This window comes from Bos javanicus, chromosome 8, assembly GCF_032452875.1.
Source record: "Bos javanicus breed banteng chromosome 8, ARS-OSU_banteng_1.0, whole genome shotgun sequence".
In the NCBI taxonomy this organism is placed as follows: Eukaryota; Metazoa; Chordata; class Mammalia; order Artiodactyla; family Bovidae; genus Bos; species Bos javanicus.
In genome coordinates this window covers 80,060,726-80,088,668 of record NC_083875.1, presented here as the reverse complement: position 1 = coordinate 80,088,668, position 27,943 = coordinate 80,060,726, and the positions used below count along the sequence as shown (strand labels likewise).

Below are 27,943 nucleotides of genomic sequence, written 5' to 3'. Positions count from 1 at the left end.
GACCAATGGACCACAAGGGAAGCCTTATTCTACTGATTCTGTGTGTCTAGAAAACACTGATAATACTCCATTAGATTCATTTCTGGGGAAATGGTCTTTGGGGAGTTTTCGGTGATGACTGTAACCATCTCCTGAGCAAGGAGCCATGTCAGGGTTAGAGTGGAGTCCAGAGCACAGCATCTTGGCTCACATCATAAGTTAGTACAACCAACCCAAACTTCTAGGTAGATGCAGGGAGCAAGGGTCTGTCTCCTATTATTTGACTGCTTTGACACCTCCTTTGCACTTTGCCTATGTCTACAGAAGGAAAAACTCAACCGATTAGAAATTATATTCACAATTCAGTTATTTAAAGCTCACTTAAAAAAAAAAAAAAACTTTTGCATCCTCCACCCATTACCCTCAAGCAAGAAGATAGTCCCCTGACAGTGTGACACAGCTGTTTCTGTGACCTTGAGGCTGTCCTTATGTCACAATGGGCAGCCACACTCATCTACTCAGCACTTCCCCAGCTCTGGCATGTGCCAGGTGCAGGGCTGGGCATGGGGTTACAGGGTGAATGAGGCCCTGCCCTGGCCCCAGGCACACAGATTCATGATAGAGTCGGCCACCTAAACAGAGAACTGTAAAGCAACTGGTAAGTGAGAACACAGAGGAAGGAAATGAAGCCAGTCTGGGCTTGGCAAGGAGGGGGTGAAGTGGGAGGTGGAGAAAGGGATGGAAAAGAGCAGGACCGGGGACAGATGGCAGCTGCGTTCAGGGCTGCGAGTTGGGTCAGGACTTCCAGGCCTCCAGGAGGTCGTGGGAAGCTGGCCCCAGGGGCGAGGCCTGAGCCCACACAGTCTTCCTCCTCCCTTGGAGCCCTCTCTTCATCTCTGCACACCCTGCCTTCCCATGCCCTCGGACTGCTCTGCCCTCACCATGCTTGGCCTCCCTTCTCCCTCTCCTCAAATGCAGCCTTGAGTGTTACAGCCTCAGTAGAGATGAAAATCTGAACAACGAAGAGATTAAAAAAAAAAAAATGGCAGAGAACTTTCTCTCCCTTTTTCCAGAACCAGCTCACAGGGACAAGCTGTCTCTTGGGCCCAAACTGAATGATGGGAATAAATGAACCAGTCATGTCGGCTCCCATCAGAAGCTGCCAGATGTCACCTCCTCCCCCTGTCCCAACAGGCCTGTCAGTCCTCAAGGCCACTGTTCATCCAACCAGTGAAGGTCCTGAGCAGGCCCAGTTCCCTAGGGACCGTCCGCAGAGCTCAGAACAGTCAGCACAGGCAGCTCTCCACAGCCATTCCCTTGGATGGAATTGTTCCCTCTGATCCACCCCACTCTCTCCTACGCCCGCTGCTCGCCACCCAGCATCCTTCCTTCCTTCGTATGTGCTGCTTTAATGTTTCAGGTGTCGGACACCCGCAAGTGTACCATGCTATTGTGAACAGCACACAGGTTAAGGGTGCTGACCCCAGGGCAATCTTCCCATACTGGCCCTGAATCCCAGTTAGTATCTTTGCCAGTTCCCTGAAGAAGAGGCGGGGCAGGAAGCCCCACTATTGCTGCATGGCTTTTCTTTGATATCAGAGGAAGCAGAACAGAAACATTTGTAGGTGCAGAGATGGATGGAATTACAAGATACACCAAAGAAGCTGTCCCTCCTCTTTTAGGTTGCTGAGTGGAACGGTGTCTCTCTCCTTTGCGTTTCCATCTTTGGGAGCCCAGCTCCTGGCTTTGGGATTCCAGCCTTTGGTCAAGTGCTGACGCCTCCACCAAGAGGACCAGAAGCACGCAGAGGTTTCCCCTGGAGCCTACACCAGGTACTGATTCTTTCCTGTTTCTGAAAACACTGGCATCGTCCATCACCCTTTCCTGAAGCACTGAAGCTGCCTCCCGCCCCATCCCCTGAGACCCAGGGCCACAGCAAACTCAACTGCAAGCATCACAGCAAAGATGTTCATGGCCATGTTCTCTCTAATGGGCTCGGGCAGGGCAGGGCCGGCTCATCTGGAGATTGCTCTAAGGATCAGAGATCTGTCTTGTCGGTTTGTTTTTTACACTTGCTTTTGGTGTGGGACTGCAGGGCTCCAGCTGTGTAACCGTTAGGCATCTACTGAGCCTTTGCTCTCAGGCTTTCTTGAGTCTTGATGTGTGGAGGACACAGAGATGAATGTGAGAGTCCCTGGACTTCCCAGGAGCTTGCCCTCCAGGAGGAGGGTGGTGGGAGGAAGACCAGAGGAGTAACAAACAGCTAATGATCTGAGAGCTCTTCCTGGGGGCCAGGCTGTCTTGTCAACACCACATGGATTAACTCATTTTATCCTCACAATAACTCCAGATGGTTCACACCACACAAACTGTCTCCACATTATGTATGTGTACACCCAATACTGAGGTCAGAGGCCAGCAAGAAAGGCCTCGGTTCCAGAGCACATTCTCTTACCCACCATGCTGCACGTCAGAAAATAAGACAAGTACAACTAAACGAGACGGAAACCGATACAGGCAGACCTCGGAGATGCGGTGGGTTGGGTTCCAGATTCCAGCAAGAAATCGAATATCGCAATAAAGAGAGACACATGAATTTTTTGGTTTCCCAGTGCCTATGAAAGTTATGCTTACAATATACTGTAGTCTATTAAGTGTGCAACAGCATTATATATAAACAAATGTACATACCTTAATTAAAAGCTAACTTATTGCTAAAATATTAATATTAACCATCATCTGACAATGCAAGGTTGCCACAAAACTTCAATTTGTAAAAAATATGCAGTTATCTGGCAGGTTGCAGTAATGTGAGGTCAACCTGTAAATGCCATTGAGGAGACAGAGGGACAGCGTCAGGGAGGTTCTGAGAAGTGGGAGATGACTCTCACAAGGGAACAGAGTATATCGCGGGAGGGCTCCTGTGATGGGCTTTGAGAGAAGGCAGCTCTGTGGGAAAGGCCCGGGCCTTCGTGTGGAGAGAAGAGCGACATAAACAGGCAGGGAGTGGGGAGGTGAGCAGCGCGTGGGGGGAATGTCAAAGAGCAGTGGCAGGAGTAGAAGGCCCTGAAAGAGGAGCAGTGACAGACACAAGTGAGGCTGGATGGTGAGAAGTCCAAGTGCTACAGGCTTGCACTTTGTGGGTCACAAGGAAGCCGCTTTAATTTCAGCAAGAGCAAGTCTGCATCACAATTCTCTTTCAGGAAGGCTAACCCAGAGAGGCTTTTAGAAGGTTAAAAAGTTGGAGCATGGGGTTTTTAGGGCAGAGAAACTGTTCCATATGATACACAGTAGTGGGTACGTGTCTTCATACATTTGTCAACACCCGGAGGATACAGTCAACACAGAATGAACCCTGATGGAAATTATGAACTTAAGTAATAATAATGTATACTACTGGTTCATCAGTTTCAATGAATGCATCCCACTAACGCAAGGTGTCAATGATAGGAGAAACTGTGTATGATGGAGAGAGGCATGTGTGAATACTCTGTACTTGCCAATCAATTGTAAACCAAAACTGCTCATAAAACACCAGGCTTATTGATTCGACAAAAGTTAAAGAAGCCTTGGGACTTCCGTGGCGGCCCAGAGGTTGAGATTTCGCTTTTCAATGCAGTGGGTTCGATCCCTGGTCGGGAAGCTAAAATCCCACATGTCTCACAGCCAGAAACCAAAACAATAAAAAGAATTAATATTGTAAAAATTCAGTAGAGGCTTTAAAATGATCCACATAAAAAATCTTAAAGAAAAAAGGAAGCTATGTATTAAATTAGCAATATAATTGCATTCCTAAGAAAAATTCAAGTTTTTAAAAAGCAATTATTTCACTAAAAAAAAAAATACAACAAACCAGTCAGAGAATTCCCTGGTGATCCAGTGGTTAAGATTCTGTGCTTTTTTCACTGAAGCAGGCACAGGTTCAGTCCCTGGTCTGGAAACTAAGATCTCGCATGCCAAATGGCAAAAACAAAACAAAAAAAAGTAAATAAAACAAGAAACAGACTCATAGATTCAGAGAATGAACTAGTAGTTACCAATGGGGAGAGGCAAGAGGGGACAGGCAAGGTAGGGGTGAGAAGGAAAGTGAAAGGGTTATTATGGAAATACATGAAATCATTTGTGTAAAACTTTTGAAAATTGTAAAGCATTATAGAATTTAAATAATCTTTCATTTAATTTTTAAAAATGAATTACTTGTTATTCCAATGGGGGAATTGAGTTTCATTCTCTACTATAATGTTGCTTTGCCTATAAGAATTTCAGTAGTAGTGATGGTTTAGTTGCTAAGTCCTGTCTGACTCTTGCAACCCCATGGATTGTAGCCTGCCAGGCTCCTCTGCCTGTGGGATTCTCCAGGCAAGAATACTGAAGTGGGTTGCCATTTCTTTCTCCAAGGGATCTTCCTGACCCAGGAATCGAACCCAGGTCTCCTGCATTGCAGACAGATTCTTTACTGACTGAGCTATGAGGGAAGCCCAGGAATTTCAATAATAAAGTCATTTTACAGTCATAAAATCTACCCATCAGAAGGCATCTAATATCTTATCAAGACTGATGTGCTGGCTCTGAGCATCAGCACCAGCCGGGGCTGCAAGACGCCTTCCATGAGGTCACCATCCTCACCCCACGCTCTGCTCTTGGCTGATGCCACAGACTCATTTCCTTCTCAGAGGTGCTGAATCTGATTGCTCCGCACTATCTATTCTGATTGTGTTACATAACCCACAGTAGCAAAGTGTGTTCCGTCATCAAGCAAGTGTGTTGATTACCTCATCAATCAAGTCTCCAGGTAACCTGAGCAGAAGACCTATAATTATTGAGCACTGACCCTGGGCCAGTTACTATGCCAGGAAAGTCATTCCTGGGGACAGACAGACAGACTCCAGGGCTGAGGAATCCAAGGAAAGCACATAGGAAGGTCTGCTAGGCATTTTGGTGAGAGATCAGGTTGGAGTTGATATGTCTATAGAACCCTCAGCTCCCTGTGGGCTCTTGCCTGCCTCCAGGGAGGCTCCCTTGCTTGAAGTGTCCCCACAGCAGGGAACACAGAGATCTCTCTGCAGACCACACGGCCTTTGGGGGCTTCAGAGGAAAAAGCAGTGAAACAGTCATCATCACACCTCATGAACTGGAGAAGTAAGATTGTCATGATTTCACAGAAATCCATTTTGTTCTCAGTAATCATTGCTTCTTTCAATGTGAAACATTTCTCACAAGGACTCCATTAACCAGCTTGTCACATAATATTCAGTTAACAAGATTCATCCTGGTCCACCATTGGCTTCTTTAGCAGATTTGCAACCTTTGTGATTGCTATGGAGTTATATTCTACTCCAATTCACTCTTTTAAAAGGAGCAGTGCCTCAAAAGTGTTCACTGAAGCATAAAACAGTGATGGAAACAGTAGCATCTGTCCTATAGATCAGAATAATCTTACAAACACACAGGTAATGTAGAGTGTCAGTCAGGATTTACTGAGTCAAACAAATCTGCAGGTGTGACGATTTTACCAAAGTGGTTGGAACTGAAACTGAATAAGTGGTGCTACAATAAATACCTGAAAGCTGAATTTGATTAGATCAAAATTCACTGTACAAGCCCTCCATGCAGTTATAATTCCCACTTGGAGGATACCACTGAAGTTTGCGAGTCATTCAACAAGCAAACACAATGACATTCTAATCAACTAATGGAGATTTTCCCAGAACAAGTACAAAAAATGCTTTCAGGAAAAAGTTGATTAATTTCATTGGTAAACACAGAGTACATTCTTAAATTTCTGTTAAGAATCTATAAACTTACAAGTTAATCCCATGTTATGCTCAGAGAGAAACAAAATGAACTATCAACAAAAGTTTTATCCAAGATCTTATTATACAAATATTAACACTATACCATGTGACAAAGCATTTCCAGCTGCAACTGTGAACTGCTGATATACATGTTGTATGTATACACCAAGAATAAGGCTACAGCAATTGTTTGTTCTCTTTGTCATTGAAAACTCAGTGAAAAGCCATTTCAGGGAGTGCGCTGTTGACTGAAACAGACACCCAGATGTTCACACTTCACAGCGCTGGGACGTCCCGAAGGACAGCAATCTGGAGCCCCAGTTGGGAAAGGGTCCCAGGCATTGTGTCAACCCCATGGGTAAGACTTCAGATTGCAGCTTTGGGGGCTCTCATTTATAATCCCAGACAGTTTGTGTGCAAAAATGCCACTCTGGTTTTTCTTTAAATTTACAATGCTGTTTGTTTCACCTTGGGACTCATAAGATTCCTTGCTGCTGCTGCTAAGTCGCTTCAGTCGTGTCCAACTCTGTGCGACCCCATAGACGGCAGCCCACCAGGCTCCGCCATCCCTGGGATTCTCCAGGCAGGAACACTGGAGTGGGTTGCCATTTCCTTCTCCAATGCATGAAAGTGAAAAGTGAAAGTGAAGTCACTCAGTCATGTCTGAATTAGCGACCCCATGGACTGCAGCCTACCAGGCTCCTCCATCTGTGGGATTTTCCAGGCAAGAGTACTGGAGTGGGGTGCCATTGCCTTCTCTGACAGCCATGTCTACTTTCCTGCAAACACAGGCCATGAAGCTAGTCTTGACAGCCACTGGGCCATGTTGCATCTTAATTGCATAAGGTCTTATTTGCCTCTGGTCTTAGTCGTGTGGGGTCTTAGTTGTGTCAGATCTTAGCCGTGTCAGCAAGATCTTCACTGTGCAGGCTCAGTAGTTGCCACAGGCAGACTTAGTTGTTCTGGGGCATATGGGATCTTAGTTCCCCGACCAAGGATTGAACCCATGTCCTCTGCACTGCAAGGCAATTCTTAGCCACTGGACCACCAGGGAAGTTCCTCAAAAAATATTCTTAGAGTAGGAATTGTTTCAGATATTGCTTCAGTATCCTCTCAATGGCCTGTCACATGACTGAGTACATAAGTAATTATATACAAGAAGACAGTCATGGGGTGATCTTTCCCATTATATACCACTTTCTCCTCAAACAGAAAGTCAGCCACATCTCTAACGGTATTGTTGTGACATTACAAGAGAGACACAAGCTTACAACTAAAAAAAGAAATCCAAGCAAATGCAAGATGACAAGAAGAGCAAAAGCTCGCTTTTCATCCCCTTCCTACTCAATCCCTTCTGTTGAAATTTTGTCCTTCCAGATGATTTGCTATGAACTGACATCTATGCGTGTATTGATATATTCACTTAGTATACAAACATATTTTCTCTCCTACATAAAACACACATACAGCTTTTGTAAATGTGTGGAATCATATTGGACAATTAGCATTATATGGATAAAATGTTTTAACAGTTTGTCTCTCCGCATGACTGCCAGGGTGTTCTTTAAAAAATATGTCAGAAGCTGTCACAGAACCTGCAATGGCTCCTGGCTTCCCTCTGAGGAAAGCCAACTTCCAAGACCATGAGGACGTAGAGTCCTCCTCCCCCTCCTCTCTGCCTTCTTCCCCTCACTTCCTCGCTCTCCTGTTTGTCTTGCAACTTGCTCTTTCTCCAGGCAGAAGCATATGGCTTCTGCCCTGGCTTCTCTGTCTGGAAGGTTCTCCCCACAGTTACCTTAAGGGTTCACACCCCCTACAAGTCTTTGCTCAAATGGTACCTCAATTATCTCCCTTGATGACCCTATTAAAATTACACCCAGCCCGTGGCACTCCCAATCCCCTTGACCCTGATCTATTTTGTTTCCTTTATAGCATTTATGGCTTTCCTATTTATTAAATCATTTATTATATATACAATTTTCTGTGTGTCTCCCCTGTATGTAAACCTCACAAAAGCAGAAACTTTTTGTTTGTTTGTTTTCCAATGTATATCAAGGACTTAAACAGTGCCTGGGGCATAACAGGTGATTAATAAATATTTGTAAATGTCTTAGAAATCTTTTCTTATTATTTGCACACACAATCCTTCATTTGTCTTGTCTAAGGCCTAGTCCAGTGCCTGACACATTGTAAAGTGCTGAATTAAGGTATACTATAAATTAAAGCCCCCAAAAATCAGTCAAGAGTGGAGGGAAGGAAGGAAAGAAGGGAGGAGAGAGAGAGATTGAAAGAAAAAGTTGTATGGAGTATTAGAAGCGACCTTCCAATACCGGCCACCTGGTGGCGCAGCAGTACACTCAGGATTCCTGGACAGAAAAGAATGATTGTGTGAATATGGTAAAGTACTATTGTTAAAGACACACATTAACATGGTCATTATAAAGAGATTGCATGCAAATCGTTTTAAAAAACAGTTTATGGGGGCAGAGGGGATTTAGGATAGGTTATAAAAAAGTAAAAAATAAGGGCAAGGAAACCAGAAGATGACTGCAATAGCCCAAATCTGAAATCAATCAGATTTCCTATCATAAATTTTACACTGAGATCATTAAAATGAGTTTGGGAAGAATAAGGAAGATTTTAATTTATTTATTTATTTGGCTGTGACGGCTCTTAGTTGCAACATGCAGGATATTTACTTGTGGCATGTGAGATCTACTTCCCTGATCAGGGATTAAACCCGAGTTCCCTGCATTGGGAGCATAGAGTCTTACCCACTGGACCACCAGGAGAGTTTTAAAAATCAATTTCAAAGAAAAGGGGTAGCTAAGAGTTGAGATGGAGGAAATGAGGACTTTAAAAACAACATTAACACAGATGATGAAGAAGTCACTACTGCCTTCAAGAATTCAATTTGGCTTCATTAGTCAGCCAAATTTATCTAATCTTCAGAATTAGCTAAATTCTGAAGATTAGATAATGAGAATCTTATAAATAGCAAGTACAGAGAGGTAAACGAGAGAGAAAATTTGAAGGTTGGAGGTAGGATCAGAGTCAAGAGAAATTGTATTTTTCTCCAAATGGAAGAGATTTTACATGTCTGTAAAAAAAAGAAAGGAGCCATTGGGGATCATGAGATTGAAGATAAAACAGTAAAGAAACAAGAAGCAGAAAGAGAAGTTATTTCCCCTTTGAAGGGAAGGGAGGAAGGGGAAAGAGCTCAAGAGTTATGAGGAGGATAAAATATACCAATGTGGAATGGATAAAGTTACCATTAGATGAGCAGAGAGAAGTTGGGTATGATGGCAGATGGAGAGGAATTCCTGTGAGATGCCCTTGATCTTGGTAAAATCAGGATCAACTGTAGGAATTTCTGGGAATAACAGATGATAAACAGAAGTGCTGATGCTGCTAAGTCTCTTCAGTCGTGCCCGACTCCTCATGACCCCCACGGACTGCAACCTACCAGGCTGCTCCATCCGTGGGATTTTCCAGGCAAGAGTACTGGAGTGGGTTGCCATTGCCTTCTCCAAATAGAAGTGCTAGAGAACCCTTACAAGGGCTCCCTCCAGTTGCATGAATCTGTAACAGGGCATTGGTTATATTTTCCTGGATTTCTAGGATTTCTGTCCAGGGGGGTTGCATTACAGGGCTAACCCAAGTGTACGCACTGACTTGGCTCATAGTCTGAGTATGTTAGTGAAGTCAGCATTAAACTAGATAAAAGCATCATTGGCTAATGTTCTGTTTTAGTGTTCTGAGTCCTGACCCTACAATGAGAGGGCAAGATCCTCAACAGCAGCTTCAGTAAGAGAATTTCTTGTTCCATTGCTCTATGTTTCTGTTTTTGTCCAGCACCATACTGTCTGGGTGACTGTAGCTTTGTAGTGTATCCTGAAGTCAAGATGGTTGGTTCCTCCTTCTCCATTCTTCTTAAAATTGCTTTAGCTATTTAGGGTCTTATGTACAAACTGTCAAACTATTTGTTCCAATTACATGAAAAATACCACTCATAGTTTAATAGGAATTGTACTGAACCTACAGATTGCTTTGGGTAGAATAGTCATTTTCACAGTATTGATTCTTCCAATCCAAGAAGCCCAGAGATAAATCCATGGACTTATGGGCACCTTATCTTTGACAAAGGAGGCAAAAATATACAATGGAGAAAAGACAGTCTTTAGTGGTGCTGGGAAAATTGGACAACTATGTGTAAAGGAAGGATATTAGAACACTTTTTAACAACATACACAGGAAAACCCAAAATGGATTAAAGGCCTAAGTGTAAGACCAGAAACCATAAAACTCTTAGAGGAAAACATAGGCAGAACACTCTTTGACATAAATCACACCAATATCCTCTATGACCCACCTCCTAGAGTAATAGAAATAAAAGCAAAAATAAACAAATTAAACCTAATTAAACTTAAAAACTTTTGCACAATGAAGGAAATTATAAGCAAGGTGAATGGGAGAAAATAATAGCAAATGAAACAACAGACAAAGATTAATCTATAAAATACACAAACAGCTCATGCAGCTCAATACCAGAAAAACAAACAACCCAATCAAAAAGTGGGCAGAAGACCTAAACAGACATTTCTCCAAAGAAGACACACAAACGGCTAATAAACACAGGAAAAGAGGCATAATATTGCTCATCATCAGAGAAATGCAAATCAAAATCACAATGAGGGGAGGGGATATATGTACACCTATGGCTGATTCATGTTGAGGTTTGACAGAAAACAGCAAAATTCTGTAAAGCAATTATCCTTCAATAAAAAATAATTTTAAAAAATCACAATGAGGTATCATCTCACATCCATCAGAATGGCCATCATCAAAAAGTCTACAAGCAATAAATGCTGGAGAGGGTATTATTAATAGGGAATTCTCTTGCACTGTTGGTGGGAATGAAAATTGATACAGACACTATGGAGACCATTATGGAGATTTCTCAAAAACCTAGGAATAAAACTACCATATGATCCAGAAATCCCACTACTGGGCATATACCCTGAGGAAACCATAATTGAAAAAGTCATTGTACCCCAGTGTTCATCGCAGAACTATTTAAAATAGCTAGGACATGGCTAGCTATTTACAATAGCTAGAACATCGCATTGATCATAGCAAACACCCTCTTCCAACAACACAAGAGACAACTCTGCACATGGACATCACCAGATGGTCAATACCAAAATCAGGTTGATTATATTCTTTGTAGCTGAAGATGGAGAAGATCTATCAGTTCAGTTCAGTTCAGTTCAGTCACTCAGTCGTGTCCAACTCTTTGCAACCTCATGAATCACAACTCGCCAGGCCTCCCTGTCCATCACCATCTCCCAGAGTTCACTCAAACTCACATCCATCGAGTTGTTGATGCCATCCAGCCATCTCATCCTCTGTTGTCCCCTTCTCCTCCTGCCCCCAATCCCTCCCAGCATCAGAGTCTTTTCCAATGAGTCAACTTTTTGCATGAGGTGGCAAAAGTACTGGAGTTTCAGCTTTAGCATCGTTCCTTCCAAAGAACACCCAGGACTGATCTCCTTTAGAATGGGCTGGTTGGATCTCCTTGCAGTCCAAGGGACTCTCAAGAGTCTTCTCCAACACCACAGTTCAAAAGCATCAATTCTTCAGCGCTCAGCTTTCTTCACAGTCCAACTCTCACATCCATACATGACCACTGGAAAAACCATAGCTTTGACTAGACGGACCTTTGTTGGCAAAGTAATGTCTCTGCTTTTGGAGAAGATCTATACAGTCTGAAAAAATAAGAACGAGAGCTGACTAGCTCAGATCATGAACTCCTTATTGCAAAATTAGGACTTAAATCGAAGAACATAGGGAAAACCACTAGGCCATTCAAGTATGACCTAAATCAAATCCCTAATGATTATACAGTGGAAGTGACAAATAGATTCAAGGGATTAGTTCTGACAGAGAGCCTGAAGAACTATGGGTGGAGGTTTGTAACATTGTACAGGAGGCGGTGCTCAAAATCATCCAAGAAAAAGAAATACAAAATAGCAAAATGGTTGTCTGAGGAGGCCTTACAAATAACTGAGAAAAGAAGAGAAGTGAAAGGCAAAGGAGAAAAGGAAAGACATACCCATCTGAATGCAGAGTTCCAGAGAAAAGCAAGGAGAGATAAGAAAGCCTTCCTCAGTGATCAGTGCAAAGAAATAGAGGAAAAGGGAAAGACTAGATACCTTTTCAAGAAAATTAGAGATACCAAGGGAACATTTCATGCAAAAATGGACTCGAAAAGGACAAACGGTATGGACCTAGCAGAAGCAGAAGATATTAAGAAGAGATGGCAAGAATACACAGAACTATACAAAAAAGATCTTAATGATCCAGATAACCACGATTCTGTGATCACTCACCTAGAGCCAGACATCCTGGAATGTGAAGTCAAGTGGGCCTTAGGAAGCATCACTATGAACAAAACTAGTGGAGGTGATGAATGAAATTCTAGCCAAGCTATTTCAAAGCCTACAAGATGATGCTGTGAAAGTGCTGCACTCAATATGCCAGCAAATTTGGAAAAGTCAGCAGTGGCCACAGAACTGAAAAAGGTCAGTTTTCATTCCAATGCCAAAGAAAGGCAATGCCAAAGAATGTTTAAACTGCTGCACAATTCTAATCATTTCACATGCTAGCACAGTAATGCTCAAAATTCTCCAAGCTAGGCTTCAACAGTATGTGAACCAAGAACTTCCAGAAGTACAAGCCAGATTTAGAAAAGGCAGAGAAGCCAGAGATCAAATTCCTAACATCTGTTGGATCATAGAAAAAGCAAGAGAGTTCCAGAAAAACATCTACTTTTTCATTGACTACGCTAAAGCCTCTGACTGTGTGGATCACAACAAACTGTGGAAAATCTGTAAAGCGCTGGGAATACCAGACTACCTTACCTGTCTCTTGAGAAATCTGTATGCAGATCAAGAAGCAATAGTTAAAACCATACATGAAACAATAAAATGGTTCAAAATCATGAAAGGAATATATCAAGGCTCTATATTGTCCCCCTGCTTATTTAACTTACATACAGAGTACAGCATGCTAAATGCTGGGTTGGATGAATTTCAGGCTGGAATCAAGATTGCTGGGGGAAATATCAATAGCCTCAGATATGTAGGTGATACCACCCTAATGGCAGAAAGCAAAGAGGAACTAAAGAGCCTCTTGATGAAGGTAAAAGAGGAGAGTGAAAAAGCTGGCTTGAAACTCAACATTCAGAAAACTAAGATCATGGTCCCATCACTTCATGGCAAATAGATGGGGAAACAATGGAAACAATGACAGACTTTATTTTGGTGGGGCAGCAAAATCACTGTGGATGGTGACTGCAGCCATGAAATAAAAGAAAAAAGAAGAAAAGCCATGATGAACTTAGCATATTAAAAAACAGAGACATTACTTCGCCAATAAAGGTCCATATAGTTAAAGCTTTGGTTTTTCCAGTAGTTACATATGGATGTGAGAGTTGGGCCATAAAAAAGGCTGAGTGCCAAAAAATTAATGCTTTTGAACTGTAGTGTTGGAGAAGACTCTTGAGAGTCCCTGGGACAGCAAGGAGGTCAAACCAGTCAATCCTAAAAGAAATCAACCCTGAATATTCACTTTAAGGACTGATGTTGAAGCTAAAGCACCAATTGTTTGGCCACCTGATGCGAGAAGCCAACTCACTGGAAAAGACCCCCATGCTGCGAAAGATTGAAGGCAGGAGGAGAAGGGGACGACAGATGATGAGATGGTTGGATGGCATCACCAACTCAATGGACATGAGTTTGAATAAATTCCAGGAGATGGTGAAGGACAGGGAAGCCTGGTGTGCTGCAGTCCATGGAGTTACAAAGAGCTGGACACAACTGGTGACTGAACAGCAACAAGGATATGGAAGTAATCTAGATGTCCATCTACAGATGAATGGATAAAGAAGCTGTGGTACATATACACAGTGAAATATTACTCAGCTGTTAAAAAAAGAATGCATGTGAGTCAGTTCTAATGAGGCAGATGAACCTAGAGCCTATCATACAGAGTGAAGTAAGTCAGAAAGAGAAAGACAAATATCGAATACTAACACGTATATATGGAGTCTGGAATGATGGTACTGATGATCCTATTTGCAGGGCAGCAAAAGAAACACAGATGTAAAGAACAGACTTACAGTCACAGTAGGGGAGGCAGAGGTGGGAATGACTTAAGACAGTAGTAGCATTAAAACATATACATTACCATATGCAAAATAGATGGCCAGTGGGAATTTGCTGTGTGATGCAGGGAATCCAAAGCTGGTACTCTGCGATAACCCAGAGGGATGGGATAAAGAACGAGATGGGAGGGAGGCTTAAGAGGGAGGGGGGCATATGTATACCTATGGCTGATTCATGTTGATATATGGCAGAAGCCATCATAATATTGTAAAGTAACTTTCTTCCAATTAAAAATAAAATTTAAAAAAAGAGAGAGAGAGAATGTTTTGTCTATTGATAATGGGAGAAGGCAGCCCTCCCATGGTGGACGACTGCCCTGAAAGGCAAGTCATGGCTGACCACAAAACTCCAGAGGTTTCAGGTGAAGCAAGTTTGAGAAATAGTTTTCTTTGCTTTCCCTATTGAAAGGAAAGCACAATCAAGTCTTATTTCAGCAGGTTGGGGTTTGACAAGTATGTGAAGCCTCTGCCCAAACGTAGGAAAGTGGGTAGGCATGTTGTGTTACATTGGCTTTGTTTTTCGTTTGAGGGTGGGGAGGCATTCTATCTGCTGTACAGCCTGCAGGATCTCAGTTTCCTGACCAGGGATGAACCTGGGGCATGAGCAGTGAAGGTAAGGAATCCTGACCACTGGACTGCCATTGGATTCCCTGGTGTTTCGTATGTTTTACATATATATATATATATATATATATTTAGGTATAGATATAGTTATAAATAATGATATACTGGACTTAGTAGTGATGATAATATATTAAGGTGTATATCTATATCTTATATATATATAGATATCTTCAAATAATAAATATCCCAAAATGAGTATATATTCAAATATATGTATATTCAAGTACATACCCTTCATCCTGAATTTTCCCACTTCGCTTGGGAAGGAGGAAGCACCTAACTGTTTTTGCTTCATCCCCAAATACCAGATGAGCATTCTGGGTTCATCTCTGACACTCCTCCCAGTTACTGTATTCACCAGTCAGCATACACATGTGCCTAGGAAGATGTTTTCTCACATACCCTACCTACCAACTGAGGTTCACTGGAATAATTCAAACCAAGAATTCAACTACCATGGAGTTTAGTATTTATCGCTATGTAACAACCCACTCAAAATGCAGCATCTAGAAACAACTGTAATTCATTACACACCATGATTCTGGAGTTGGCTGACTCAGCTGACAGTTCTCCATCTGAATTCATCTAGAGTTACTGGTGCAGCTGAGGGCATCTGGGGCCGTCATGACCCAAGATGGCCCCATTTACGTGTCCAGAGGCTGGTGCTGGGTCTTGACTCCACATGGTTTCTCCAGAAGGGTAGCTGTATCCCCTTACGGGGTGGCTCAGGCTTCCCAGAGTGTGCAGTGAAACTGCAAAGCTCTTCAGTGCTTTAACTTGTGCTGCCAGTCTGAGTCAAGCACAAGGCCAGCCCAGAGTCAAATGTCCAGCAGACTTGTGCTGCGCTTAGGCACTCAATGGTGTCTGACTCTTTGCAACCCCATGGACTGACTGTAGCCCGCCAGGCTCCTTGTTCATGGGCAAATCCCAGGCAAGAATACTGGAATGGGTTGCCAGGCCCTCCTTCAGGGGATCTTCCCAACTCAGGGATTGAACCCAGGTCTTCCACATTGCAGGCAGATTCTTTACTGTCTGAACCACTAGAGAAACCCTGAGCATACTTCAGTTCAGTACAGTCGCTCAGTCATGTCCGACTCTTTGAGACCCCATGAATCGCAGCACACTAGGCCTCCCTGTCCATCACCAACTCCTGGAGTTCACTGAGACTCATGTCCATCGAGTCAGTGATGCCATCCGGCCATCTCATCCTCTGTCATCCCCTTCTCCTCCTGCCCCCAATCCCTCCTAGGATCAGAGTCTTTTCCAATGAGTCAACACTTCACATGAGGTGGCCAAAGTACTGGAGTTTCAACTTTAGCATCATTCCTTCCAAAGAAATCCCAGGGCTGATCTCCTTCAGAATGGACTGGTTGGATCTCCTTGCAGTCCAAGGGACTCTCAAGAGTCTGCTCCAACACCACAGTTCAAAAGCATCAATTCTTCGGCACTCAGCCTTCTTCACAGTCCAACTCTCACATCCATACATGACCACAGAAAAAACCATAGCCTTGACTAGACGAACCTTTGTTGGCAAGTAATGTCTCTGCTTTTCAATATGCTATCTAGGTTGGTCATAACCTTCCTTCCAAGGAGTAAGCATCTTTTAATTTCACGGCTGCAGTCACCATCTGCAGTGATTTTGGAGCCCAGAAAAATAAAGTCTGACACTGTTTCCACTGTTTCCCCATCTAATTCCCATGAAGTGATGGGACCAGATGCCATGATCTTCATTTTCTGAATGTTGAGCTTTAAGCCAACTTTTTCACTCTCCACTTTCACTTTCATCAAGAGACTTTTTAGTTCCTCTTCACTTTCTGCCATAAGGGTGGTGTCATCTGCATATCTGAGGTTACTGAGATTTCTTCCGGCAATCTTGATTCCAGCTTTCGCTTCTTCCAGTCCAGCGTTTGTCATGATGTACTCTGCATATAAATTAAATAAGCAGGGTGACAATATACAGCCTTGATGTACTCCTTTTCCTATTTGGAACCAGTCTGTTGTTCCATATCCAGTTCTAACTGTTGCTTCCTGACCTGCATACAGGTTTCTCAAGAGGCAGGTCAGGTGGTCTGGTATTCCCATCTCTTTCAGAATTTTCCACAGTTTATTGTGATCCACACAGTCAAAGGCTTTGGCATAGTCAATAAAGCAGAAATAGATGTTTTTCTGGAACTCTATTGCTTTTTCGATGATCCAGCGGATGTTGTCAATTTGATCTCTGGTTCCTCTGCCTTTTCTAAAACCAGCTTGAACATCAGGAATTTCACGATTCACATATTGCTGAAGCCTGGCTTGGAGAATTTTGAGCATTACTTTACTAGCGTGTGAGATGAGTGCAATTGTGCTAGTTTGAGCATTTTTGGCATTGCCTTTCATTGGGATTGGAATGAAAACTGACCTTTTCCAGTCCTGTGGCCTCTGCTGAATTTTCCAAATTTGCTGGCGTATTGAGTGCAGCACTTTCACAGCATCATCCTTCAGGATTTGAAAGAGCTCAACTGGAATTCCATCACCTCCACTAGCTTTCTTCGTAGTGATGCTTTCTAAGGCCCACTTGACTTCACATTCCAGGATGTCTGGCTCTAGGTGAGTGTGAATGATCACACCATCGTGATTATCTGGGTCGTGAAGATCTTTTTTGTACAGTTCTGTGTATTCTTGCCACCTCTTCTTAATATCTTCTGCTTCTGTTAGGTCCATACTATTTCTGTCCTTTATCGAGCTCATCTTTGCATGAAATATTCCCTTGGTATCTCTAATTTTCTTGAAGAGATCTCTAGTCTTTCCCATTCTGTTGTTTTCCTCTATTTCTTTGCATTGATCGCTGAGGAAGGCTTTCTCATCTCTTCTTGCTATTCTTTGGAACTCTGCATTCAGATGCTTATCTTTCCTTTGCTCCTTTGCTTTTCACGTCTCTTCTTTTCACAGCTATTTGTAAGGCCTCCCCAGACAGCCATTTTGCTTTTTTGCATTTCTTTTCCATGGGGATGGTCTTGATCCCTGTCTCCTGTACAATGTCATTAACCTCATTCCATAGTTCATCAGGCACTCTATCAGATCTAGGCCGTTAAATCTATTTCTCACTTCCACTGTATATCATAAGGGATTTGATTTAGGTCATACCTGAATGGTCTAGTGGTTTTCCCTACTTTCTCCAATTTAAGTCTGAATTTGGCAATAAGGAGTTCATGATCTGAGCCACAGTCAGCTCCTGGTCTTGTTTTTGCTGACTGTATAGAGCTTCTCCATCTTTGGCTGCAAAGAATATAATCAATCTGATTTCAGTGTTGACCATCTGGTGATGTCCATGTGTAGAGTCTTCTCTTGTGTTGTTGGAAGAGGGTGTTTGGGCACCTCTTATCCATGAGGCTAATTGTAAATGTTCTGTGGCCATTTTTAGTTTCTCAAAATGGGTTAAACAAAATCCCATATGTAAAGTGCCTCCTCTATATGTGGCCCAAAGCAAATTATTTCAAAACATTAATTATTGTTGTTTTCATTATTGTTAGCCTTTTTTTCCTGAATAAAAAATACTTTTTCTGGATAAGGGGGTAGGTGAGTTAATATTCAGAGGAACTGAAGTTGATCAAAAAATATAGACCTAAGAAAATCGAACAGTCCATATAGAATTCTTTGAACTAGTATTAAATGCGTAAAAATACATGTTGCATAAAAATTTGAGGTGTTTCATAAAAAAGATTTGGTTGAAACATCATTACTTTGACTGACAGAGTAAGGAGACAACAAAAGAAATATTTATTTATTTTTTAAATTTTATTTTATTTTTAAACTTTACATAATTGTATTAGTTTTGCCAAATATCAAAATGAATCCACCACAGGTATACATGTGTTCCCCATCCTGAACCCTCCTCCCTCCTCCCTCCCCATACCATCCCTCTGGGTCGTCCCAGTGTACTAGCCCCAAGCATCCAGTATCATGCATCGAACCTGGACTGGCATCTCGCTTCATACATGATATTTTACATGTTTCAATGCCATTCTCCCAAATCTTCCCACCCTCTCCCTCTTGCACAGAGTCCATAAGACTGTTCTATACATCAATGTCTCTTTTGCTGTCTCATATACAGGGTTATTGTTACCATCTTTCTAAATTCCATATATATGCGTTAGTATACTGTATTGGTGTTTTTCCTTCTGGCTTACTTCACTCTGTATAATAGGCTCCAGTTTCATCCACCTCATTAGAATTGATTCAAATGCATTCTTTTTAATGGCTGAGTAATACTCCATTGTGTATATGTACCACTGCTTTCTTATCCATTCATCTGCTGATGGACATCTAGGTTGCTTCCATGTCCTGGCTATTATAAACAGTGCTGCGATGAACATTGGGGTACACGTGTCTCTTTCCCTTCTGGTTTCCTCAGTGTGTATGCCCAGCAGTGGGATTGCTGGATCATAAGGCAGTTCTATTTCCAGTTTTTTAAGGAATCTCCACACTGTTCTCCATAGTGGCTGTACTAGTTTGCATTCCCACCAACAGTGTAAGAGGGTTCCCTTTTCTCCACACCCTCTCCAGCATTTATTATTTGTAGACTTTTGGATCGCAGCCATTCTGACTGGTGTGAAATGGTTCCTCATAGTGGTTTTGGTTTGCATTTCTCTGATAATGAGTGATGTTGAGCATCTTTTCATGTGTTTGTTAGCCATCTGTATGTCTTCTTTGGAGAAATGTCTATTTAGTTCTTTGGCCCATTTTTTGATTGGGTCATTTATTTTTCTGGAGTTGAGCTGGAGGTGTTGCTTGTATATTTTTGAGATTAGCTGTTTGTCTGTTGCTTCATTTGCTATTATTTTCTCCCATTCTGAAGGCTGCCTTTACACCTTGCTAATAGTTTCCTTTGATGTGCAGAAGCTTTTAAGGTTAATTAGGTCCCATTTGTTTATTTTTGCTTTTATTTCCAATATTCTGGGAGGTGGGTCATAGAGGATCCTGCTGTGATGTATGTCAGAGAGTGTTTTGCCTATGTTCTCCTCTAGGAGTTTTATAGTTTCTGGTCTTACATTGAGATCTTTAATCCATTTTGAGTTTATTTTTGTGTACGGTATTAGAAAGTGTTGTAGTTTCATTCTTTTACAAGTGATTGACCAGATTTCCCAGCACCACTTGTTAAAGAGATTGTCTTTAATCCATTGTATATTCTTGCCTCCTTTGTCAAAGATAAGGTGTCCATATGTGCATGGATTTATCTCTGGGCTTTCTATTTTGTTCCATTGATCTATATTTCTGTCTTTGTGCCTATACCATACTGTCTTGATAACTGTGGCTTTGTAGTAGAGCCTGAAGTCAGGTAGGTTGATTCCTCCAGTTCTATTCTTCTTTCTCAGGATTGCTTTGGCTATTCGAGGTTTTTTGTATTTCCATACAAATTGTGAAATTATTTGTTCTAGCTCTGTGAAGAATACTGTTGGTAGCTTGATAGGGATTGCATTGAATCTATAAATTGCTTTGGGTAGGATACTCATTTTCACTATATTGATTCTTCCAATCCATGAACATGGTATATTTCTCCATCTATTAGTGTCCTCTTTAATTTCTTTCACCAGTGTTTTATAGTTTTCTATATATAGGTCTTTAGTTTCTTTAGGTAGATATATTCCTAAGTATTTTATTCTTTCCGTTGCAATGGTGAATGGAATTGTTTCCTTAATTTCTCTTTCTGTTTTCTCATTATTAGTGTATAGGAATGCAACGGATTTCTATGTGTTGATTTTATATCCTGCAACTTTACTATAGTCATTGATTAGTTCTAGTAATTTTCTGGTGGAGTCTTTAGGGTTTTCTATGTAGAGGATCATGTCATCTGCAAATAGTGAGAGTTTTACTTCTTCTTTTCCAATTTGGATTCCTTTTATTTCTTTTTCTGCTCTGATTGCTGTGGCCAAAACGTCCAAAACTATGTTGAATAGTAATGGTGAAAATGGGCACCCTTGTCTTGTTCCTGACTTTAGAGGGAATGCTTTCAATTTTTCAGCATTGAGGATAATGTTTGCTGTGGGTTTGTCATATATAGCTTTTATTATGTTGAGGTATGTTCCTTCTATTCCTGCTTTCTGGAGAGTTTTTATCATAAATGGGTGTTGAATTTTGTCAAATTCAACATCTATTGAAATAATCATATGGTTTTTATTTTTCAATTTGTTAATGTGGTGTATTACATTGATTGATTTGCAGATATTGAAGAATCCTTGCATCCCTGGGATAAAGCCCACTTGGTCATGGTGTATGATCTTTTTAATGTGTTGTTGGATTCTGATTGCTGGAATTTTGTTAAGGATTTTTGCATCTATGTTCATCAGTGATATTGGCCTGTAGTTTTCTTTTTTTGTGGGATCTTTGTCAGGTTTTGGTATGAGGGTGATGGTGGCCTCATAGAATGAGTTTGGAAGTTTACCTTCCTCTGCAATTTTCTGGAAGAGTTTGAGCAGGATAGGTGTTAACTCTTCTCTAAATTTTTGGTAGAATTCAGCTGTGAAGCCGTCTGGACCTGGGCTTTTGTTTGCTGGAAGATTTTTGATTACAGTTTCAATTTCCGTGCTTGTGATGGGTCTGTTAAGATTTTCTATTTCTTCCTGGTCGAGTTTTGGAAAGTTGCTCTTTTCTAAGAATTTGTCCATTTCTTCCATGTTGTCCATTTTATTGGCATATAATTGTTGATAGTAGTCTCTTATGATCCTTTGTATTTCTGTGTTGTCTGTTGTGATCTCTCCATTTTCATTTCTAATTTTATTGATTTGATTTTTCTCCCTTTGTTTCTTGATGAGTCTGGCAAATGGTTTGTCAATTTTATTTATCCTTTCAAAGAACCAGCTTTTGGTTTTGTTGATTTTTGCTATGGTCTCTTTTGTTTCTTTTGCATTTATTTCTGCTCTAATTTTTAAGATTTCTTTCCTTCTACTAACCCTGGGGTTCTTCATTTCTTCCTTTTCTAGTTGCTTTAGGTGTAGAGTTAGGTTATTTATTTGACTTTTTTTTCTTATTTCTTGAGGTGTGCCTCAAAAGAAATATTTAAATGGTATAAAATTTAAAGGTGTCTTACAACCTTCTGAAGACTTAGTGTTACCTTTCTCTCTTTGTAGTTTATCTCATTTTTCATCTTTCTTTTGGTATTCCCTTATTTTGATCTTTTAGGAATCAGAGACTCAAATCAAGGCACAATGTCCTTCAATAGAGATATGGATCCGAGTAAAGAGGGTGAGGAAGATGAATCTCTGACATGCTCGGTATGTACTTAAGAGTACAGGACACTTGACATTCAAGAATGGTTCAAATCCCAACTCTTGTTTACCCAGCGATGGGCCATTGAGAACACAAAAATCTCACTTCAGTGACTTACCCTTTACTGTCACAGCAAAATGAGACCCTTGCCTGCAGGAGTGCTCAGGTGTCTTCATGGTGATGGCAATGCCTGTGAAAGAGCCCTGTGCCAACTTTAGCCTCCTTCCCATCTGCTGCTCTTGCAAGAGAGTTGACCAGGACTGAAGGGAAACTCAGCTGCCCAAAAGCAGGCTCTCACTTCAGCCTTGCTGGCCTTCCAATCAAAGGCCTCAGATCCTGTTAGGAATAACAGAATTAGTAGGCAGGATACTCTAGGAACTTTTTTTTTTTTTTTTTCAATACAGGATTTTAGATAGAGAAGAGTACTCTGAGAGAAGTAAGACTTCTGTCTTCTGCCAACAACCATTGTCAGCCACTCCACAAACCCATGTGCTTTGGTAAAATATTCCAGTGAATAAGGACAATTACAGCTTCCTTTGCATGGCATTCCTGAACATTCAAGGCCTTTGGACACCAGGGTGAGGTTTTGATATTTAGATTAGCTCGGCTCCCTTTCTTCCTTCAAAGAAATATTTTCTTGAGTTGCTCAGTCATGTCTGACTCTTTTGCAAACCCATGGAATGTAGCCCACCAAGCTCCTCTGTCCACGGGATTTCTCAGACAAGAAAACTGGAATGAGTTGCCATTTCCCCCTCCAGGGGATCTTCCCAACCCAGGGAATCAAACCCCGTCTTCTTCATTATAGGCGGATTCTTTACTGTAGAGCCAGCAGGAAAGCGAGAAGGAAATACAGCTTTACTCAAAACAGGTCACCAATCTTCACAGCAGTCTCTCTCCCTAATCACTCATAGAATTTTAAAGTTGAAAAGATCTTAAAGACATTAGAATCCAAGTCTAATGGGCTCGTTTTAGTTCACAGGATTAACAATGTGTCAAAATGTTGCAGGAAGGGGGAACCCCTTCCAGGGCCCGAAACAGGGCTCTTGTCTAACACTTGGAAATGAATTGTCCAAGGAGACACACGTGCTGACAAAGCAAGAGATTTTATTGGGAAGGGGCACCCGGGTGGAGAGCAGTAGGGTAAGGGAACCCGGGAGAACTGCTCTGCCACATGGCTCACAGTCTCGGGTTTTGTGGTGATAGGATTAGTTTCTGGGTTCTCTTTGGCCAATCATTCTAATTCAGAGTCTTTCCTGGTGGCGCACACATCGCCCAGCCAAGATGGATGCTAGCAAGAGGAATTCTGGGAAGTGGACGGGACACGCGGTGTCTCCTTTTGATGTTTCCCGAACTCTTCTAGTTGGTGGTGGCTTATTAGTTCCTTATTCCTTACCAGGATCTCCTGTCATAAAACAACTCATGCGAATGGTTACTAAAGGGCCTGGCCAGGGTGGGCGGTTTCAGTCAGTGTGCTTCCCCTAACAAAAATAATACCCTTTTGGGACTCAATCTACGATTCGACCTTCTGTCAACCTTCTGAATTCGACAAATTCAACCCACGATTGATTTTGTTTAGTCAGGCAAAGTTATCGTTCAAAGATAGATGTTTCTGTTTGTAATATTGTTGTCCTATTTGTTCTAGAATTTTTGAACCTATCAGACAATGACATTTTGATCAATCTCCTGATTCCCCACTTTTTTTTTCCTACAGCTGCCAGAATTATATGCGTTTGCTGAGAATTTTAATAAGGAGAACAAAAAATTGAATCTCCTGAAAATGCACTGTATTTCACCTGGTGAAGCACAGAGAATGCTCAGTCAAAAGCATTTCCTGAATGGAACCGGGGGGACTGATGGGAGAGCAGATGATTCCTTACCTGTTTTCACGTGCAAGGTGGTGAGAAGAGAAGAGCGGCCGGAGTCCATGACTGAGCTCCTGCACCGCAGCTTGCTTACCAGGTCCCTCTCCCCCGTGGAGAGACTCTCCAAATCCCAGCAGAGAATCTCTGAGTATGGGATCCCCCCTCCCGTGCACACTTTTCCTTATGAGATTCTCATCGATCACTCCAAATCCGTGTCAATGGTCACCATACGGAAGAAGATTCAGAGCACCAAAATTCTGTGCAGGCTGGGCATTCCCTGTGTCTCGCCAGAGAAGTTTATCTTTGAAGATAAAGCCCCTAAATACTTCCTCATTGATCCAGGTAATCTAAACAGATGAGGCCATGTGGAAGGAAATGAGTGGACTCTGACTGCGAGTTGTACCCTGGTTCCTAGCGTCCTTGATCCAAGGGAGTCGTGCAGTTTTGAGGTTCAGAGCTGATGCACCCGCTGCCTATACTGATGAGGGAAATAGAGAACAGGGAATCAAACTTTGAGGGCCACGTCTCAGATTCACCCCTGAAAGGGTGTGCTACTGAGGCACAGCATTTAAACATTTATAAAGTGAGCCAGTTAAACTTGGACTCACTATCATTTCCAGGTTGATGAATAAGTCAAGTATTTATGAAGCAATTGTTTTTGTTTCTTAAGTATCTTACCTCAACTGCAATTGGAGGTTTCTAAAAATATTTTTCACAAATGTTTATCCTTGAGTTATTATTGCATCAAGGCTATCAACAGGACACAAACAACAGAAAGAAACTTCATATCTGATTTTTTTTCTTTCTTCCTTTTTCTTTTTCTTCCTTCCTTCCTTTCCTCCTTATTTTTAATGGAGAGTGTGAGGGAGCTCTGAGTGAATGAACTCTAAGCAAGCCATATCTGAGTTTTGAATAGGGATACACCCATATAAAGCCAAAGGCCACACAGAGAAAGTTTAAAATGTTACAAAACATACAATGGTTAGTTTTAGCAAGGATAGGGTGTCTTCTTAAGATTTCCATTTTCATTATGTAAGCAAGGAAAATTATATCTTGTTATTCTCTGTAGCTATAAAAAATATGTTAAATCAATGATAAAATATTTGAGACCTTCTGAAGTAAGTTCTTGAATCAAAACCAGCAAATATTTTGGCACCTCCATTGTTATATTAAAAGTAGTATCTGAAGGAACTCATTTAAAGAAATGTATTGATTACTCTGATCATGTTTGGTCCAAGATGCTGGAAGAATCTTCACTGTAATTCCCTGCATTGAAGTCTTGACAGAGCCTAATTCAGGTCTCAAATTCCTTTGCAGAGTCACATCTAGTATGCTATGGAGCCCAGGCAAAGTGGAAACTAGGAAACTGTAGGAATGGCCTAGATAGTCCACAAAAGTACATAGGTGAAGTATGCCCAGAGACTAAAAAGCATAGAAAGTATTGAGAATCAATAAGAAGAATTTGCAAAATGCCTACTAAAGAAGTCCTGAAGGCTTTGAATGTTTGATAGGTCTGAAACATTTACAGCTTTGCCACCCATAGGGGCCTAATTGTCCTTTCCTCTGAGTTCTCTCATGTGCCCTTTCAGACTCTATGTTAAAATCTCTCTTCTGCCTCCATGAATTCATTTCCTGAGATCTTGGAGGCAAAATCTCTGAGACATGGCCTGTCTATCCAAGGAGTATGCATGAAGCCAAGTATGCATCCGTATGAGGAACATCCAGTAATTAGTTAGGTTTAATTGTAACAATTCATCTTTTACTGTTCTATATTGCTTGTTATTGCTATTATTGTATCAGTCAGCCAGTCCCTAAATCTTCCTCAGTCCAGGAGAACTTGAGGACTCCTGATATACCAAAGAATATTATAGAATACATCCTTACTAGCTCCAAGAACTGGGGGAGGAAAAGGGCGTGGGTGCTGACATTTTCTTCTTCTCTTATCACATGAGCTTCTCTTGCTCTGGATAAATCCTACAGGACTATGTAGATTAGACATGTGTTTTATGAAAAATAACAGAAAAAATCAAATGAGTTTTTTTTTTTTTTTTAATTTTTCCATCTGGAGGCAGACAAGAGCAAGAGCAAAGCTTTTTGATGTTGTCAAGAACCCATGCTCCCCATCTTTTTGTGTGTGGTTTTTGTCTTCATGGCTAAAATTATATGTACCTCCAGGTGCTATGAATACATTTCAGGGAGGAAGGGGGGCTAAGAGAAAGAGCCACACTGGCTACTTCTGTCCTCTTTTAATAGGAAAGCAATGCTTCCTCAGAACACCCCTTCTCAGGTGACCTCTCCACACATATTCTTGGCCAAAATTGTGTCCAATAGCCACCCATTACTGCAAGGAATGCTGGTCAATAGAGATCCTAGCTTCGAACTTTCTGAGGAGAGGAAGGCTGAAAAGGATTATACTCGGTATAGAGTGAACCAACCCGTGGTGTCCACCACAGATCACAACATAAAGCTCTTCACTAATCAATATCATGCATTCTATTACCTCACCTCTTGAGTCCCTTGGACTGCAATGAGATCCAAACAGTCCATTCTAAAAGAGATCAGTCCTGGGTGTTCATTGGAAGGAATGATATTGAAGCTGAAACTCCAATATTTTGGCCACCTGATGCAAAGAGCTGACTTACTTGAAAAGACCCTGATGCTAAGAAAGATTGAGGGCTGGAGGAGAAGGGAATGACAGAGGATGAGATGGTTGGATGGCATCACCGACTCAATGGACATGAGTTTGGGTAAACTCTGGAAGTTGGTGATGGACAGGGAGGCCTGGCATGCTGTGGTTCATGAGGTCGCAAAGAGTCGGACACGACTGAGCAAATGAACTGAACTGAATGACCTCACCAAATATCCCTGCCCTTCCTGCTATTCCAGGCCTGCTGAGATCCTGCCAAATTCCCTCAACCTTGGCAACTGAGCCCTAGGACAGGCCGTTGAACACTATGGCCAGATCTGAATCAAAGCACAGTCCCTGGCCCCTGTCTGCTACTTTAGGCATGTGTAGAATATTTATACAGACTTCCTATCTCGCAGACCTGGGGAAACTCAAACCCTTCCCAGGGGTGGGGGCCTGACTGGGGCAGGGGCGGTATCTCGGCCACAGGTGACCTGCTCAAATATCACCACACAGGGAGGATGCTAGAGTCACCCATGAGAGACAGACCAGCCCACCTGCTTGTTTGCTTGACCCATTTTCTCCTGTTCTCCTGATATTCTTTACACTCCTATTTGCTCTTTGGCCTCAGATTTTCCACCCAAGCCCCTGCCTAAGATCTTGCTTTTTATTGTTCTTTTTGTTTTTAGCCATGAACACATCCTTACTAGCCATGAAAAGAAGGGAAGGGAAAGGGCAATGGCTGCTGAGGAGGGGACTGCGTAGTATATGTTGGCTTGAGTTTTTCATGGTTCATTACCTCCATGAAGAGGTTGAAACTACTAATGATGCCCTAAGCTGGCAGGTCCTGAAAGTGAAGGGAAAACAACCAGATTCTAGCTAAACCACTGCCCTGTTATACTCAGGGCTTACACTAGTGTCTTGGGAGAAATGACACTAACAAATAAACTGTGATCAGTCTTTCCACTCATCTTAACCACACATTAGGATCCTTTTCTATGTCCTGTAGACCTCTGTACTCTCTCGATTCTCACCAGAGGAGACACCTCTACCTGTGATGGCCCTGCAAAGTCCACTCCAGGCCTAGCCAGGCCCAGCCAGGCCCACTCTATTTCCCATGTGGAGGACGGCTTTAGATGAGATGAACAATATAGGTTCCCCCTTAGTTTACAAAACTTCAGAAACAGATTTCTTCAGAAAGTTCAGAAACATAAGGGAAAAGGGGACTTGAATTCATCAAAGGTTCATTCTGTTCACGAAGCATCTCTAAGTAACTGAAGGTTAAATAAGGCCATTGTGTGATTCTTTGAAAATATGATTCTTTTCAGCAAAACAATTCATGGATCTAAGGGATCTGGAATGGAAGTTTTACAAGGGGCTTGTGAAGTGGAAGCGCTGCATTTCGGATGAGTTTTCAGACATTAAGAATGACAGCGAGAAGAGATTTGTGGGGAGCCAGCAGTTGCCGCATCCTCTTTCCCCACCTCTAGTTCATAAGTCTCTGGTCATTTATCCTAAAGTTGATTACCCAAAAACGTTATCACCTTCTTAAATGAAATATATAGTTCATTAAAACATCTTAGATACA

At 41.8% G+C, this 27,943-nt stretch overlaps 1 protein-coding gene across 1 annotated transcript; it reads left to right on the top strand.

Moving 5' to 3' along the window:
* The first annotated feature begins 24 nt into the window (after positions 1-24).
* Positions 25-27,943, top strand: C8H9orf153 (chromosome 8 C9orf153 homolog). The gene is made up of 5 exons (XM_061426076.1): positions 25-637; positions 1,662-1,811; positions 21,781-21,872; positions 23,579-24,071; positions 27,684-27,943. Exons 3-5 carry the CDS (start codon positions 21,807-21,809, stop codon positions 27,905-27,907), a joined length of 783 nt encoding a protein of 260 aa, XP_061282060.1. The 5' UTR covers positions 25-637; positions 1,662-1,811; positions 21,781-21,806; the 3' UTR covers positions 27,908-27,943.